The sequence below is a fragment of the Cricetulus griseus genome, assembly GCF_003668045.3.
Source record: "Cricetulus griseus strain 17A/GY chromosome 1 unlocalized genomic scaffold, alternate assembly CriGri-PICRH-1.0 chr1_1, whole genome shotgun sequence".
NCBI lineage: Eukaryota > Metazoa > Chordata > Mammalia > Rodentia > Cricetidae > Cricetulus > Cricetulus griseus.
Window position 1 is genome coordinate 215,694,580 of NW_023276807.1, and position 18,579 is coordinate 215,713,158.

An 18,579-nucleotide genomic window follows, 5' to 3' on the forward strand; every position below is an offset into this window, starting at 1 on the left:
AGTCCCAGGAGTTTGAAGGAGCTCCTTGGTGCAAATGAGATCAAACACAGGTCCCACCAGCTTGTGCCTGTAGTTTCCAGATACTAGAAAGGCTGAGGCAGGAAGATTGCTTGTACCTGGGGAATTGAAGACCAGCCTGAGCGCCACAGGAAACACCATTTCAAGCAAAATGACAAATGCCAACAACCTGCGGGAATGAATAATTGCAGTTAAGTGGCTCAGGGCCTGGAGGAGTTTGGTGACCTTGATTAAAATAAATGAATGAATGAGTGAATAAAAGAGCCTTTGGGTTCTGCACTGGAGCAGGTCACTGCAGCAGAAAGCGGGGGATGGGCTGCACTTTAACATTGCAGTTGTTGACATAGTTGTCTGAACCCGGGTGATGCTTTCCTTATTTAATAACTGGAAATATTCTGTAAGTGCCAGGGATCAATTTTTAATGATTAAAAAATGATTCTAGCCCTGTGTGTCAGTGTCTGAAAGCTCATTAACACGGATGCACGCGCCGCCGAGGTTCACCCTTGCTAAATGGTTTTCCTGCAAGCAACAATACATGCACTTCAGGAAATTCAATCCCTGAGGAGGCAGTGGCCCTGCTGAGGAGCTCTCACCCAGGATGCCCTCGGTCCTCAGTTCCATCCCCAGCACCTTGATTTAGGGTTCTGATGTCATCTCCTGATATCATGAGACTTCATCTCCCTGGTCTGTAGTTCTATAAGATATTCTTAGATTGATTAGCCATTTGGGAGACATGTCTGTCCAAAATTTTTGCTCAGTTTTCATTTTGTTTGATATTTTTTGTTGTTGAATTGTGTCAATTAAAAAAAAATTATATACTCTTACCCCGCAGTGGTGTTGCACACCTTTAATCGCAGCACTCGGGAGGAAGAGACAGGCAGGTCTCTATGAGTTCAAGGCCAGCCTGGTCTACAGATCAAGTTCCAGGACAGCCAGAGGTATACAGAGAAACCCTGTCTTGGGGAAAAAAAACAAAAAACCTAATATACTCTGGATATTAACTCAGCTCCCCATCTTTCTCTGAAAGTGAGGAGATTTATTCACAGGTATTTGCTTGCTGTTTGTGTCATGTTTTATTTGATTTTTTTTCAGTTAGATGAATTGAAATATGAGAAGCCTAGAGCATATTTCTTTGCAAAATATGGGTGTGTGTTTCAAAATTCTATTTCTTTTATTTTGGAATTAGTGGACTCACATATAGATAGTTTGCTTTAGAACAAGCCAAATGTTTCTGTTTTAGTTGGGTACAATTAGCAGAATAAAGTAATACAATCTAGAGAAGAGGAGACATGCACAGCTATCTGGCATCATTCTGTCCTAACCACTGTTGGAATGATTTTCTGGTGAACAGACTTTCAGGTCAAAAAGCCCGCATAAGATCCCACTCCTCCATTGAGACCTACTGATCGGGGCAAGTTACTTATCTCAGAGTCTTAAAATCGTCCGTAAAGGGAGAATTGAATTGATAATCTCTGACTGAAAGCTGGAACACTGGCCTGGTACAGTGTAACTGTTGTGATCAATTAGGGCATCTCACAAGGGCATGAGCAGTGGCCTCTTCAGTCACTTATTTGGCCAGACCTGCCAGTGGCCCATTCTGGAAAAGCCACCCTATCTACAGAGTGGCCTAGAGCTCTGTCTAGGACACCCAGATACAGTTTAAGCTAATTTACAATACATACACTCAGGTTGTTAGGGAGGAAACCTTTATTGAATCTTTCCATTGATTCTTATGATCCAAAACTTGAGTCACCACATAATTGCCCATGGAGTACCTAAAAATTTATCGCCCTGAGACTCCACTCAGCATTTTATTAGGACAAAGGGCAAAAAGAAAGGTGGTGTCCAGTCCTCAGGAGTGTGGGCAGGTAAGTGTGAAAGACCCCGAAGAGGCACTTTCGTAGAGGGAGACCCACACACCCAGGAATCAGCGAGGCCACGAACTGGATGTAAAAAACAAGAGGCTTTATTGGAGACGCAGGTACCTGGGGCGACTTAGCTTCTGTGTGGCTAAGCGCGCCCGCCCCAAGGGAAAGGCGTCCTTATATAGGGAAAAAGGCGCAAGCTAGGAGCAGGGATTCTATTTGATGGTTCAAATGAGGCACAGAGCCATTCCAGATCAGCATATTCTCAAGGTCTGGTGTCTGGTACAACAGACTTGATTCCTCCCTCCGCGCCCAGGTGGCTGACCTTGGGGGCGGAGACCTTGGGACGGAGCGGTCCGGCGGGGGCCGGGGCCGGCCTTGCGCGGCGGCGGGGAAGTGCCGGCAGCTGTGGGTATCAAGGGTCAGGGGATGCAGGAGAGGATGTATTCGCCAGCTGCATGCGGGAAAACTTAAAAGAGAAAGCTAAGGGCGGGGGTCTTTCATTCCCCCATTTCTCTTGTAACTGAATGGAATCTTTCATTCAGAGGTCTCTGGTTAAGTCTTTCTCTAAGCTTGGCCATGCTGTCTCTAACTATTAAAAATAATAAATCTAACCCTCGTCTGTTCTGCAGGACTACCTCAGAGAGTGATGTTAAGGATTTCTCAAGTGCGCTTATTGACTCTTCTAGGGCCTGGATATCGGTATGCATGGCTTGCTGTAGAAGTTTGAAATGACTAGTTTCCTGTAAGGCAACCGTACCAGTTCCTATGCCAGCTGCTATACCTCCCATAGTTATTCCCCCGAATAATAGGGCTATGGTTAAGGACATTGGCTCCCTCTGATGTCGGGTTGACTTCTCTAGTACCCTATAAACATATTCAGGTTGGTGATACGTGACTCTGGGCCAAAGTTCTGTCAATATACGAAAGTCAATGGTGATGTTGAGAACAGTGGTAGAGACGCAGGGTGTCAAACCAGTACTGCCTATGCATAGCCCCTTTCCTGAGACCTCAGACAATGTGAGCTTGTGCTGCATGGCAGTTTTACAACTGGTAGGCGCTGAGGTCTGGTGACGCCGGACCCAGACAGTGTCCCCGATCTGGTAGGAATGGGGAATGGTAGGATGGTCCCTCTGGGTCTTTATAAGTTTTTTTTTTTTTTTTTTAAAAGATGTGAGCCCATATGGCCTAGGGGTATGCTAGGGGGAGTAGGAGGGCCCAGTCCCCATCAGGGAGTGATAGGTACTGGCATCCCCTCGCAAGGAAGTTCCCTTTGACTTAGCATTTCAACCAGGGAGAATGGACGGCGAAATTCTTTTCCAAACTGCTTCCTGCTGACTTTGGGACGAAGTTAGGGACCCCAGAAGGTTGAAATGCTAGTCAAAAGCAAAAAGGAATTTAGGCAACGGGGAATCCATCAGGGGCTTCTGGTTAGCAGACACTGTTGCAGAGATAGGGGGTGTCCATATCAGCAGACTAGTTCACATCCATAGCAAGTCTAGGGTTCGCAGTCTACTTAGAACAGTCTGAAGTCAGCAACTGGTACTCAGATGTCTGTCAGAAGCAGAAACCTGTTTAAGACATATTTAAACTAGGAACAGAGGTTAAAACTTATTTATAGAAGCCCACAGTGCAGAAAAAGCAGATATCTGGATATCTGTTCAAACAGCAAAAACACATTTATAACTTTGAGTCCTAGCAAAAACTACAGATTTGGGCTATAAGCATGTACATTTTTCTTCTGTCCAGAGAGCTAGGTATGGATTGGACAGAGGTGCCTTTGGCCTGATGAAAAGCCCTTTAAGTTTGTACTTAGATGACAACCAAAATAAACTTAAAAACCTTGAGCTTGTGCCTGAACAGTAGATAGTCATTATTTTATCAGCTAACATACTGACTAGTCTATAGTGGATCTGACTGTCTGATGCTGTCAAGCTGACAACCAGTAATATTTCAGAGATCTGAGAAGGGTATATTTTATCCGAATCTACTAAAAAGTGACAGAAGCCAGTTAGAAGTAGGTCCATATACAGTTAGCCAAACCCAAGTTTCTCCATTACCGTTGGAGGCAGCTGTCTCAAAGAACAACAATCTTCGCCAGGCCTATCTGTGAGAGGTTTTATTTTCTCTCTGTGGAAGAGGGACATGGAAAAGACTGACCTTGTTTTGTCTAGGCAAAGGGGTACAATCAATTTTCCAGCGTCCAGCAGCTTTGTCCACAGTCTCGGCCAGGTTCTGGCAGGCGGCAGGTTTCATATCTGAGCATCTGCTCATTGGTCCAGGTGCAGGAACTGAGGTGCCTGTAATCTTCGGGTCATTGTCAGGATCTGGCAGTCTGTCTGACATTATAAACTTTAAAGATAACAATTTAAATGCCATATTCTGAAGATCTCTGAAGCATTAGAGGTCTGTTTGTCTGTTTTAATTACTTGCCTTAAGCACACATTAAGTATACAGGTGGCTAGGTAAGGTCTTATTTCTGTAAATAATTTTTAGTCTGACTGTAACTGGTTTTAACTTAGTAAGATGTTTGAAACAGCACAGCTGAACTTAAAACTGCATAGAGCTACCTTATATTCCTTAAACAGTAGCTTAACTTCTTTCTTAGGCAGGGTTTTTCTGTGACTTTGGAGCCTGTCCTGGAATTCGATCTGCCGGACCTGGCAGACCTTGAACTCATAAAAATCTATCTGCCTCTTATTCCCGAGTGGTGGGATTAAAGGCATGTGTCACCAATGTTCTAAACTTAAGGCGTGTGTTACCAACATCCTGAGCTTAAAGGTGTGTGTTATCAACATCCTAAATTTATTTCTAAAATATAAACTGTAATATCATATAATAGATCAGCATCTTTCATAAAACAAAAACTTTATATTGTCAGGCTTTGCTCAAAAATAATTTTAAATTGAAGCTCTTTAAGTACAAACATTAATAAAAATAAACATAAAAAAAAACTGGTTTTAAAAAGAAATTTAAATTCCCTTAAGGTCTTTCTGTAATATATAGAAGCATTAACATTGTAAATCTCAATTGAAAAACTTGTTTCTAAGATGGTACCTCTAATTTCCATGCGGTCATCTTTAGTCAAGATGGCGGTTTAAGTATTCTTTTTTAATTTTAGCAAAATGGCGACCAGTCAAGTCATATGAACATTTTAAAACAAGTATATATAAAACAGAATTAGCTTAATATGGTTAAAATTTTAGACATGAGAAACCATAGCACAGTTTACATTTTTCTCTGACTTATAATAACCTTTTTTCTGACTTTTAACAACTTTCCTCTGACCTTTTACAACTTGCTTTGACCCTCCATAACTTTCTGTAACAATCTTCTCTGCTATGACTTGCTTGCTTTAATTTTCTATAACCTTTTAGTTCATTTCTCTGACTCTCTTAGACATTCTTAGACAAGTTTTCTTTTTTTTTTTCTTTCCCTCTTTATTATTTAAGTCTCCTACATTTTTTTTTATTTCTCAGTTAATATTAAAATTTTATCAAAGTCCTTTTTTACAGTTCTTAATAACTTTAAGGCCGTTTAGATGTCCGGATCAGGCCAGATAAGTTTATACGCTCGAGCTGAGGAACAAAGAGTAATTCATTTGCGTTTATGCACATCAATTATAAAACAAAGGCCAAACAACACAGAACACAGAACAGGTTTTCGCAGCGCAGTTTTCAAAGTACAAATCCCTCATATTGAGGGCTTCCCAAGTTCAAAATACAAATGCCTCACACAGAGGGCTTCAAACGCTACCAGGACGTCTCCTGGAGCCGCGGTCGGGAGTTCGGACCCGTCAGTCCCTCCTCGGATCCGCCTACAAATGTACACAGCTGTATACTACAAACGCAAGGGCAATTCACAAGACAGACTCAGACCAGACAAGACAAAACAGCGGATCCGCACAACACTTACCTCCCAGACGTGGGTCGGTGGTCCCTGGGCGGGTCTCGATCCCGGACGAGCCCCCAAATGAAAGACCCCGAAGAGGCACTTTCATAGAGGGAGACCCACACACCCAGGAATCAGCGAGGCCACGAACTGGATGTAAAAAACAAGAGGCTTTATTGGAGACGCAGGTACCTGGGGCGACTTAGCTTCTGTGTGGCTAAGCGCGCCCGCCCCAAGGGAAAGGCGTCCTTATATAGGGAAAAAGGCGCAAGCTAGGAGCAGGGATTCTATTTGATGGTTCAAATGAGGCACAGAGCCATTCCAGATCAGCATATTCTCAAGGTCTGGTGTCTGGTACAACAGACTTGATTCCTCCCTCCGCGCCCAGGTGGCTGACCTTGGGGGCGGAGACCTTGGGACGGAGCGGTCCGGCGGGGGCCGGGGCCGGCCTTGCGCGGCGGCGGGGAAGTGCCGGCAGCTGTGGGTATCAAGGGTCAGGGGATGCAGGAGAGGATGTATTCGCCAGCTGCATGCGGGAAAACTTAAAAGAGAAAGCTAAGGGCGGGGGTCTTTCAAGTGTGGAACACCTTTGTGACTCCTTCAAGTACAGCTTTTGGCAAGGTATTGGGGTGCATGTCTGCAATCTCCGTATGTAAGAGATTGTGAGTTTGAGACCAACCTGGGCTGGAAAATGCTTGCCTAGCATGGCCTCTATGGCCTCCACTCTCCCAGCCCCTGAAAATCCTTTTGATTTGATCTTTATTATCATTATTATTTGGGGTATATCTGCTTTTGTTTCTTGATTTTATTTTTCTTTTTTTTTAGACAGGGTTTCTCTGTATAGCTTTGGAGGCTGTCCTGGCACTCACTCTGTAGACCAGGCTGGCCTTGAACTCACAGAGATCCACCAGCCTCTGCCTCCCAAGTGCTGGGATTAAAGGTGTTAACCACCAATACCTGGCCGATTTTTTTTAAGTTTTATTTTCATATAGTGGGTATTCACTCGAGTGATACAGCATTGGTGTGGGGGTAAGAGAATTTGCGGGATTTGGATCTCTCCTTCTACCACATGGGTCCCAGTGTTCAAACTCAGGTAGTCAGTCAGGTCTTGTAGCAGGAGACTTTATCCAATGAGCCATCTTGCCAACCCTGTTTGCTATTTTGAGACAAAATCTCACTGTGTAGCCCAGGATGGCCTTGAAGTTGCCCTCCTGTTTCTTTCTCCCATGCCCTGTATGCCCACCTTGCTGGGGTTGCAACGTGTCTTGCTATGCCCAGCCACTCCTACTGTTTTTCAAACTTTTTTTTAAATGAAGAGTTGTAGCTGGGCATGGGGGTTCACACCCATAATCCCAACCTTGGAACACTGAGACAGGAGAACTGCCAAAAATTAAAAGCTAGCCCAGGCTACAGAGTGAAACCCTGTCCCAAGGGGGATGAAAAAGAAAATATGTGATTCCATCTCAGTTGCTTAGCACCTAAAGAAGGTGACAATAACTGGGCTATACAGAAAGTTGATTAAGGCTTCAGTGACCCCAGTTTTGTCAGATGTAGAGGTCATGTGTCCTGCTGTCCCATCATCCCGTTCTCTGTCTTCGTTATACTGCATAGCAAGGGATTATGGTATTGGCTGTACTTGTTTGTGAAACAGGATAAATCCATTTACTTATCTGTAGGCACGTCCTTTCTCTTAGTGTTTTGCTGGCTGCTAAGCCTGCATAGTAGAATTCTGTCCCCAGCCCTACTGTGAGATAGTGTGGATTCCACAGAGGCTGAGGAATTCAGAAATTGTGCTCCCTTTCAAAGGAAGGATTAGGAAAAGGCCATAACTGCTGGAAGCTTGCTGCCTCCAGGCCGAGATTACTTGAGCTCCAATAGCCACTCTTAAGCTGGTATTTCGTGGCTTATCATTGCCTATAATCAAGGGGTTTAAACAGGAACAGAACGTTCTGTCTCAGAAAAACACGATAGAAAAATTTTTTCATTATTATTGTTTTTATAAGGTACGGGGTCTTGCTATGTATGTAGCCCAGACTGGCCTTGAACTCTTAATCCTTCTGCCTCAGCCTCCCCAGTGCTAATTAGTAGCACTACCATCATGTTTATCTCGACCTTTAACACTTTGCCAATTCTCATAGCTTTTCATCTTCTAGCAGTTAATGCAATCTGTTGTATGACTTGTGTTTCTTCCAGTCTTTGTAAAGTAGAATCAGAAAGGAAAATCTCTGAAGTCCCTGTGTCTAATTCTCAAGTTTCAGAAAGTAGAGAACCCACAGCAGGTGGGTGGAGGTCAGAGGACAGCTTGGAGGGGTTCATCTCTCCTTCTACCATGTGGGTTCCAGGATGGAACTCAGGCCGTCAGGTTGGCAGCAAGCATTCTTATCTGCCAAACTGTCTTGCCACTCCTTCCTGTTTTTAAAAATTGCATTTACTCATTTGTGTGTGCCCACACATATATCCACACACGTGCCACAGAGTGTATGGAAGGCAGTGGACAGCCTATAGAGTTTTCTTTCACTGTATGAGTCCTGAAAATCAAACTCGGGCTTGAGAGACTGCTGAACCACCTCTCCATGTAAGACAAGATCTTTTAAAAACAGTTCTGTGTTTGTTTCTGCATCAGTCTGAGTACTACTTGGTGTCTGTGGAGAGTGTCTGGGAGCAAGTGGAATATGAAAGTTTGGGAAATGGTGGGGGCCTTCATTTAAGTGGTGCAGAACAAATTTCCTGTGTCATGACGTGTTCAAGTCCACATGACCATGACAAAGTGTACTGGCTTTGAATACAGAGCAGCACTTCGCTTTAGAGAACACTGGGTTCTCAGCCCTTTTAGTTTTCTTATTTTGAGATAGGGCCCGTTAAGTTGACCTAGTTGGCCTTGAACTTCCAGCCCTCTTGCCTCTGCCTCCTGACTATTGAGATTAAAGGACTGTATTAGTTACTGTCCTGTTTTGTGATAAAGGCAATTTACAGAAAGAAGAGTTTATTGGGGCTGACGGTTCCAGAGGGATAAGAACCCATAATGAGAGGTAGGCATGGCCGTAAGCATGGAGGAGGAGCATGCCTGAGAGACTACATCTTCAAACACAAACACAAGGCAGAGAGAGTGAAATGGAAATAGGTGAGACTATACTATCAGAGCCCTCTACCCAGTGACATACTTAATCCAGCAGGGCTGTACACCCAAACCTCCCTACGCAGCACAGCCAACTGGGATCAAAGTGTTTAAATGGGAGACAGTTCTCATTCTGACTGCCTCGCCCCGTGATCATAAAATGCAAAATGCATTTAGTCCAACTTCAAAATCCCCAGAGTCTTTCGAAATCTCATTTCTTTTAAATGTCCCAAGTCTCTTCTGAGACTGAAGCCATCTCTAAATATACACTCCAGTAAGATCAAAAAAGCAAATTACATACTTCAACATATAATGAATGCCACAGAATACACATTGTCATTCCAAAAAACGAGGAATGGGGACATAGTGGACAAAGACTGGACCATAGCAAGACTGAAATACCAAATCCTGTAGCTCCAAGTCCAGTGTCAAGAGGTTTAGATGGCTCCGCCCCTCCAGCTGGGCTCCCTACAGTCTCTCTCCTGTCTCTGGCTAGTTTCACTCCCTGAGCAGCTCTCCCCCGCAAATGTCTTGCAGTTCTGGCATCTCCAACATCTGGAGTCTCCGAGGCTTCACTTTCACAGCTTCAAACAATAGCCCCTCACAGCTTCCCGGCCTCTCAGGGCCTTTATGCTGAGGCCTGTCTTCAGTGGCTCTCTGAAACTGGAGGAAGAATCAATGCCCTTCACTCTTGAACCTTTCATGCCTCTAAAACCAACACCATGTGGACAATACTGCCAAGTTTGTTGCCTGTTTAGAACGGATCCTTCCCGTCTTGAACCTCAGCAGCAGCAGCCTTTTTCTGCTTTTGCTTTCTAGGAGCAGATAATGCCTTAGGGCCTCTTAATTTGGAAGTGTAGTTGGGTGGAGTCTTGCCCTGAGGGCACCTTACCCTCCTTCCAGTGAGGAGCCCTAGGCTTTTTCAAGATGTTAATCTCATGACAGTTTTTCTTCCAGCCTTAAGTTTACGAAGTGCTCTTTGTCTCTCCAGACCATGTTTGTTTCTGCTCTACATGCTCTTTTCCACTGTGGACCTCTATAAGCAGCGTGTGTGTGTGTGTGTGTGTGTGTGTGTGTGTGTGTGTGTGTGTGTGTGTATTATATATATATATATCCACCTCACAGACTCAATATTATTCAGTCTTGAAATGTCCTTCACCAGAGAAGTTAGTCCATTACTTTTTAATTTAGCTCCAAGAAATTTCTCAGATTACAGGGGATAGGCAGCCAGATTTTTTTTTTTTTTTTTTCTGCGACAGGGTTTCTCTATGTAGCCCTGGTGTCCTGGAACTCACTGTAGACCAGGCTGACCTTGAACTCAGAGATCCACCTGCCTCTGCCTCTCTGAGTGAGTGCCCACAGCCAGATTCTTTGTCAAATATCATATGAGCAGCCTCTAGCCCAGTTGCTAGTATTTTTCTCCTCTGAAACCTCTTGAACTGGGCCTCCATCCTCCACTGTGCTGTCAGCGCTGCTATCTTCCAGGCTCCTGCTGAACAGCCTGCTGGCACTGCTTACAGCCTTCAACCACATATTCTTCCAGAAAATAACATGGTCTGCTTCTTCACATCAACAGCCCAGCACTTTCTGGTACCAGTTTCTTTATTAGTTACTTTCTGTTACTGTGATAAGATAGCATGGACAAGGCAACTTAGAAGGAAGTTTATTTTGGCTTACTCTATCAGAGGGTTAAGAGCCCATCATGGTAGGAGGTGTGGTGGCAAGGACAAGGCATGTCAGTCGGGGTAGGAAGCCAAGATACCACATCTTCAAACACAAACATGAAGCAGAGAGAGCAAACTGGAAATAGGTTAGAGTTCATACTCTCAAAGCCAGCCCCCAGTGACACACTTCCGTTAATCAGGGCTGTACCACCTAAACCTCCAAAAAACGGTACCACCAGCTGGTGACTAAGTGTTCAAATGCCCAAGCCTGACCGGGACATTTCTCATTCAGACTGCCCCAAAGCCTGTGCCACCATGCCTGCCTTACTTTCTCCCAATTTCTGGGTTATTTGCTATCAATATGTGATTTGTGACTCACTCCATTTCTGTGAGTTATTTATTGACTCGGGTCCTTTGTGTTGCCTGCTATAGTAATTATCCAAAGGAATAGCTTTATGTAGAAGGACAAGACTTTAATTTTCACTCTGCTTAAGGTTTCGTTGGAGCGTTAGCAAATGTAGACTGTAATCCCTGAACATGTTTTAAAAGCCTAAAAGTCCAAACAGTTTGTTATATGATACTTACCCCACCTTGCCATGTGTAGTGTGTGCACACACCTGAGCATGAGTGTGTGCATGTATGGAGCCAGAGACCAACAGTGGTTGTCTTCCTTGAACTCTCTTCACTTTATTTTTGAGACTGGCTCTCATTGGTTGCTCTGAAGCTTGCTCCCAAACCCCTGGCTAAGCAAGTTCTCCATCATTGAGCCGTACTCCTTCCCATTCTAAAGCATCTTTTTTTAAAATTTTTTATTTATTTTTATTTTATTGCATTGGTGTTTTGCCTTCATGTATGAGTGTCAAGTCTCCTGGAACTGGAGTTACAGACAGTTGTGAGCTGCCATGTGGGTGCTGGGTATTGAAACCCGGTCTTCTGGAAGAGCAATCAGTGCTCTTAACCACTGAGCCATCTCTCCAGCCCCCTAAATCATCTTCTAAAAGGAAGATTTGAAACTGACTTGGTTTATGTCCTTTTCGCCTTATTTTAGATTGTTTATTTTGTTCTGTTTTAATGTGTATGGGTATCTTGCTTGCACATATGTATGATGACCACATGTGTCCTTGGTATCTATGAAAGCCAAAAGGACATCAGATGCCCTGGACCTGGAGTAATAGATGGTTGTGAGCCACCTTGTAGGTGCTGGGAATTACACCTGGTTACCAGGAGAAACAGCCAGTTCTCTTGACCACTGAACCATGTCATCAACCCCTTGTCTAGTTTTTAATAAAACAAAATTTAGAGACAGTGTTTTGATCTGTAGCACAGGCTGGCCTAGAATTCACATCAGTCTTGCCTCAGTCTACCAAGTACAGGTGTGAGCCACCACATTCTGTCTCTGTCTCTGTCTCTCTGTCTCTCTGTCTCTGTGTCTCTCTCTCTCTCTCTCTCTCTCTCCTCTCTCTCTCTCTCTCTCTGTGTGTGTGTGTGTGTGTGTGTGTGTGTGTGTGTGTGTGTGTGTGTGTGTGTGTGTTGCTGGTGATTAAACCCATAGTCTTACATCGGTAAGTCCCACTGGGCATTGAGCTATACTCTAAGCTTTGGTACTGTTGGATTGATTTGTTTTGAGGCAAGGTCTCACTACTACGTATGGCACGCTAGCCTGGATTTGCTGTTCTTCTGGGTGCAAGGTTTATAGGCATGGACCACCTGACCTACCTTGATGCTCTGATTTCCCAGGAAACTGGATTTACTGGGGTCCCCAGGTAGCTACAAGCTGCAGTGGCTCAGGACAGCTAACCCTGTGAGTTCCCAGTACAGTGGCCCAGCCGCTCCAGGCACTTGGCAAAATCTTTCAAGCAGCCAGGGGAGGATGATGAGTGCCCCAGTGCATGTGAGGAAGCAGAAGCCCGGTGGAAACCTGCTCTAGTCTAGAGAAGAAAGAGCAGCGGTGAGGTGCTCTCCCTTCGGTTTTGAACACAAGCTTACCACTGCATGTTACCATTTGCCTTTATCGCCTTTTTAACCCATATGTTGAGGATGGTCACAAGACCACTGTTTTGCATGTATCAACTCATTGTTCATAAAGTTTAATAGGTGGTGACTTCCTGCCCAGAAGAAATGAAGGAAGCACACTGTTGACAGCTGTGTCGACATGTAAAAGATCAACCTGCTAATTTCCCATTATTTGGGAAATAAAGAAAAGCATGGCGGAATTAAAAATAACTCACACTGTTAGAACAAAGCCCATATTTTATATAGGGGCAGATACAAGTATTACTTTCCTAGAGTAAAAAGCATGCACATACTTTATCTTTTTGTCTGTTTGCATTTTTTACACATACATCTTTTAAACAAAAGCCCCTTCTTTAGTGATTCCATAAATTACAGTTAGTATTATGTGGCATCATAACTCAAATTTTTGGCATTCCATGCTGTGAAATCCTAACTCCGTTTTCAAACCCAGTGACCTCTGGGCTTTTCTCTCTGAGACAAACAGCTTTGGGACAGTGCTCTGCCAGGCTAGAGCAGCCCTGGGGGCTGGAGTTAAAAGCTGCGCTTTTCGGTGGCTCAAGGCAGCCGCTCACTCCGCTTCGTTTAGAATTTCCTCCCAAAAGTCAGCGCGTGGTGATGTCGCTGGAGCGACTAAGCCTGAGTCACTGGCAGCAGGCTGTTAGTTTCTGGGCAGCGCTGGCCAGAAGAGCACACAGCTCTCAAGAGTTCCTGCAGCTGCCAGCCTGACCGGCCACCCTCCACAATGAGCTGAGGAACAGCTTCCTGGGTCACACCCTCAACCTGCTGTGTGTGTTTAAACAGAAGGATGGTAGCCAGAGGAGAAATAGCAAGATTTTGGAGTCTGGAGAGCCTTCACATGGGTATGTGTGCGGTTCTCCTGTGGGCTGTGTTGTTGTCTCCACTCTCTGAACTGCAGCTCACACTCTTTCCCTCCCTCTCCCCCTCTTCTCTAATCTGGTGTGAGTGTACCTGGAAAGAAAGGGGAAAGCTCATTCCTCCCAGGAGAGAAATTGATCTTGCCTATGATAGAGTAAGAATAAAACATGAAGTGGTTAAGAGTCAAGTGTGGACCACCTTTTGTGAGTGGTGGGATCTGGTGTTTGCTGTGTAGTTGTTAACTAGGTTTTGTTTATGTTGCATGAAATTCTCTTTCTTTTGAAAGGGGATACCTGTGTGCCTGTGTGTAGAGATATGTAAGTGCTCCCTCCTGCACTGGGGGTGGGGTGGGGGGGGGGAAGGGGAGGCTGGCAAGGCCCAAAGCCGAGAATTGGCTTTAGATGCGCACTGTTTTGAAAGTAGTCTGCCCTGGTTTGTGTATTAGGCTCATCTTACCCTTACTTGCTAATATTTCTTTTATCAGCAACCGGCTTAGAGTATTTAAATGTGAAAGAAATGTTATTCTAGGAAGTTATAAATTGTAATCTATGCATTCCTGAGGAAATGGGAGGGAGGGTCCACAGGAAGGCTTCTACCCGACCGCAGTGGGATACTCTAAAAACAGAGCTTGTCTTTGGTCTTGCCTTAAATAGATGCCAGAAACGTGTGCTGAGATGAATGGGAACTGTAGTTGACAGCTTGAAGGCAGGCCCCGCCAGCAGTGATGCTGTTTGTAGTTGGTGCTTTCTTCCCTGTTATTGCTTTCTTCTTCACAGCTGAGATAGAACAGGGCTGTGGTTGCAGCACTGTCTCTGGCAGACTAGTGTGAGTGACAAGCTCAATCATGTTGTCATCAGACATGGCACGGCAGAGTAAAGCCAGGATAGAGGGATTGGGAGACTAAGAGGGATGAGGATCCTACCTTCCTGCAGCCCCCTCCACCTTGGGTTGCCTGCCAGGAGGAGTGTTCTCCCCGTGTTACCAAACATGCAGAGGCTTGTCCTTGGGGAATGAATGGATGGGTACTCAGCCCTTGTGACCAGCCTAGCTGTATAAGGTCAGCCACCAACTCCTCTGCTGTGCCACTGTGGAGGGGCAGCTCTCCAGCCAGCCTGCTTTACTTCCTACTCTGTGACTTCACTCAAGCCATGAGCTCCCAAGAACAGTCTCAAAGTCTTGGCATGCTGTGCATGAGCACAAGTAAAATCATCACAAGTAGTGTGATTCCCTGGAATAATAATTGTCCAAAATAACCGGAGCCCCCATTGGTGGGTTGCTGCACAGGGCACTCTGAGAGGGCAGGAGAGGAAAGTGGACCCTAGGGTCAGCTGGTGGATGCTCCTGCCATTTGGTGTGACCCCTGGTTTTTGTGTTGTTGTTGTTTTTTTTTTTTTCTTCCAGTTTTTTGTTTTAGTTTGCTTCTGGTCTTTTTTGTTGTTGTTGTTTTGGAGTTTTTGAGACAGGGCTTCTCTGTGGCTTTTGGAGCCTGTCCTGGAACTAGCTCTTGTAGACCAGGCTGGTCTCAAACTCAAAGAGATTTGCCTGCCTCTGCCTCCCGAGTGCTGGGATTAAAGGCATGCACCATCACCACCTGGCTGTTTGTGGTCTTATAAGGTGGTGTCTCTTAGTTAAGGTGGGATCTCATAGTCTACTCTATCTGTTCCTGAGCTCAGGATTCTTCCTTACCAACCTGAGGGCTGGGATAATGAATGTGGCATACCAACATAGCTAGTTGATCTTGAGCCACGGCCTCCTCCTAGATAAATGAGTGGTGCTGATAATAATTCAGGACATTTGTTAGGTGTTGGATACCATACTAGATACAACCTGGCTTCCCCATAGATTTCTCCAAATAGCAAGGTGGCAATTGGACCTGGTCAATGGTAGAGGGAATCCAGGAGGGATAACCCCTCAGGTGTCAGTCAGCAAGGATGGATGTGTACAGCTTCCATCAAAACGAGGAACCAAAGAGGTGGGACAGCTGGCTGACGGTACAGCAGACACTCCAGGGCATGTTGTAGGTAAAGCTGACACTTGTTACAGGGCACAGAGATGCCAAGTTCCTAATGACTGATGGCCCAGAGAGGGGTACCCAGGACTGCCAGCTGCCCAGGCATCCCATGCCATCCCATCCTGTTGCTTTACAGATAATCATGATGATCCAAAGTTTGGATGGCAGAGCTTCAGGCAAGCTGATTACAGTGGGGGCTCAGGGATATTCATAGGTAGCTTACTTGATGAAATCGAATACTTACCAAGCCATCTGCAGAAAAATGAATCCACTTCTAGAAGTTTGGAATGGTTAGACTCAGTCATGATGTGACCTCCTCCTATCAGCTCTGGACAGCCAGAAACATGTAGCATGCTGGTGAGAGCTGAATGGAGAGAACTGTTTTTGGAAGATCCTTAGTCGTTCTGAAAGGTTATCAGCAAGGGTGACTGTGTCTATTTCTAGGGTCTGTTTGGATCTTATTGTTAGTCTGTGTGTTCCAGAGATGCAAAGATAACTATTTTTGTAGCATGGCTTTCAAGGCAGCAGGACATGATAGCAATAGTTTATATTTGAGTGTGAAAGCTGTCTCATGCTTTATTTGGTTCAGCCTGCAGCAGTGGCTCATGAATGAGTTCCAGTCCTTAAGGTCTGTGGGACATAGTCGTGGACATAACTAACTGAAACAGAAGTACAGTAATAATAGTATAAGATGATACATAAGACAGTTGTATATGTGTGGGAGATATTTAGAAATAGGTGAGCTGGATTTGCTCCTGGAACAGGTAAGAGGTGGCTATTGTAGGGGATCAAAGCATAAATGAGAGACAGACAGCTTGAAAACCAGGGAAACTGCCACTAAGAAGAGACAGTTTGGCTTTAAAGAATGATTCAGAACTTTCAGCTGTTTGGGGAGGGAAGGTTGCTCCTGGTTGGGAAGAAGCAAAACAGTTTCTCCCATCAGAGCAGGAATCCTGGAGCATTCCAGAGCAGCAGTGCTTTCCATTGCTCTGCAACTTGTGGTGTGGTGGTGGCAGTCCACAGACACACTGTAGAGCAGGTCCACAGGTGTGCTGTGGTTTGAGGTTAGCCTGAATGCCCACTGCCTCTCCATTTTGTCAGGCATCAGAGCCATTTGAAGGGCTTTTGGAAACAAAATTCTCACCTCCCAACTCAGTTCTGGCTCAAATGGCCAGAAAATAAGGTGGGATTTCCATCTCTCTAAGCATGTGGCAGGGAGCCATGTCCTCGGGTTTTGGAGGACCCCTGAAGAAGTGTGGATCAGGTACGCCTGCCTGCAGTTCTGTGGACACTGTTAGTTCCCTCTGTGGGTATGGAGGTGGCCTGAGGGTGGCTCTCTGGGAGGAGGGGCTGCGCCCACCATTTGAGCTGTAACCACAGCTGTCTGCCTGTGAGGCCATTTCCGCTTTTGAGGGGGGAAGCTGGAATAGCTTATCTCAGCCTGGAGGAAGTGGAGTGAGCAGCAGGAGGTTTTCTGAAATGTATGTTTTTAACAGACTATTCTAAGTACGGGAATTTCCCCCCAAGCAAAGCCTTGGGGAAATCCCCACCTGGAGCCGGCTGGCTGGGAAAGGGCACTGTGCATTAGCAAGTCTGTGGGTGACAGGCTGTGCCACTGCCAGGCTCAGCCTTGAAGACTAGCTAAAAGGCTGGGTACTTCTCACCTCCACACCCATCTCAGACAGTGTGTATCAGGGGTGTTTTTCTGAGTTACACTTGAGAAAGCAAAGGCTCAAAGATCATGGTTTTCCCAAGGTGGCCTCTCTGGGACCCAGACAAGCTCTTGGGACTAGGCAGTCCAGTGCTTTTAAACCCTGCCACTTTGTGTAACAATAAGCCATCAAGAAAGAGACTTGTTTGTCCCGAGAAGAAAGCCATGTCAGGCACTGTGGATGGGTTTGTTCTCCTGAGTACAGCCAGGAAGGGGGCATAAAACATGGCTCCAGTGCTGATGCTGTGTGATATCATTTCTTGTCAAAAGCCCCCTTTAGAATCAGATGATCTGTCAGAAGAGTACAGTGGGAGTTTAGCAGGATGGCCTGCTGGTCTCATGAGGAGCATAGCTGCTGTTCTTTGTTGGCTTTGTTTAGTTTTTTGTTTTTCAAACAAACGGTTTCTCTGTTTAATTTTGGAACTTGCCCCAGAACTTTGTAGACCAGGCTGGCCTCAAACTCACAGAGATCCGCTCCCTTCTGCCTCCCGAGTGCTGGGATTAAAGGAGTGCACCACCACTGCCCAACTCTTTGTTGGCTTTTAAGAAGCCTACACCCCTTCTGATTGTGTCCATAATAGTCCTATTACGAGTAGCCTTGTGAGCCTAGGCATTGACCCATTCTCTGTAGGTAGCACAGTCTTCTGCACCCATTCAGATGTCCACTAGAAAGTTGTTCCCTCATCCAAGAAGGTAACAGACTTGGAAGTTAGAAGATGTCTTCCGAAACAAACTTCAAAATTCCACTGTGTAAGGGACGGGGCAATTGAACATATATAAATGGTACTTCAGGGAAACAGCCTTCCATGGTGGTCTAACCAGAGTGCTGTGAACCCACTATATTCTTTATCTGGGACAGGTGGGCTCTTGACAAGTGTTCTTCCAGAATTGTATTGCACACAGAGATCTGTTCAAAGATGAGGGACTCTTAGCATGCTCAAGACCCTGAGTTCAATCCCCAGTAGAGCAAAAACTTTGAAAAAAGGAAGATAGAGGGAGGCCTTCCGGAATTAGACTGAAACTTTAATTAGCAAGTACTTAGAAATACAACTTATCCACTCTTGTGGTAGATGAGACCTGAGAGTCTGGGGATCTTAAAGTGTTTTTGGTTTTGAGCAGTCTTTTCTCCATGTTTACAGGATTATTTACTGAGAGAGAGAGAATTAGCTGTATTTATATATTTATTCATGAGTGTATATATATATATATATGTATATATGTACTAATAATTATAAATGTACATATATACTAATAGTTAAAGAATAAAGCCATGAATTTGAAGGGAGTTGGGGGGCATAGGAAGGACTAGAGAGAGTAGGGAGTGATGTAACTGTATTTTAATAATAATAATAAAAGAACGTCCCAAGGAAAAAAAGTGTTTTTTCTATGCTTACATTTTTCAACAACAACAACAA

The 18,579-nt window shown here is 44.9% G+C and overlaps 1 protein-coding gene across 3 annotated transcripts in view; it reads left to right on the forward strand.

The window, feature by feature from the left end:
• Spata13 (spermatogenesis associated 13) overlaps window positions 1-18,579 on the forward strand; it is an 82,040-nt gene that overhangs the window by 37,879 nt on the left and 25,582 nt on the right. The window contains exon 1 of one of the 3 annotated variants that reach the window (XM_027390409.2): window positions 13,046-13,426. The exons of the other annotated variants lie outside the window; for them this stretch is intronic. Within the exon in view, the coding sequence (XP_027246210.1) occupies window positions 13,372-13,426 (55 nt within the window). The 5' untranslated portion in view covers window positions 13,046-13,371. Of the gene's footprint in view, window positions 1-13,045; window positions 13,427-18,579 lie in introns of those variants that run through there. 3 annotated transcript variants of the gene reach the window in all.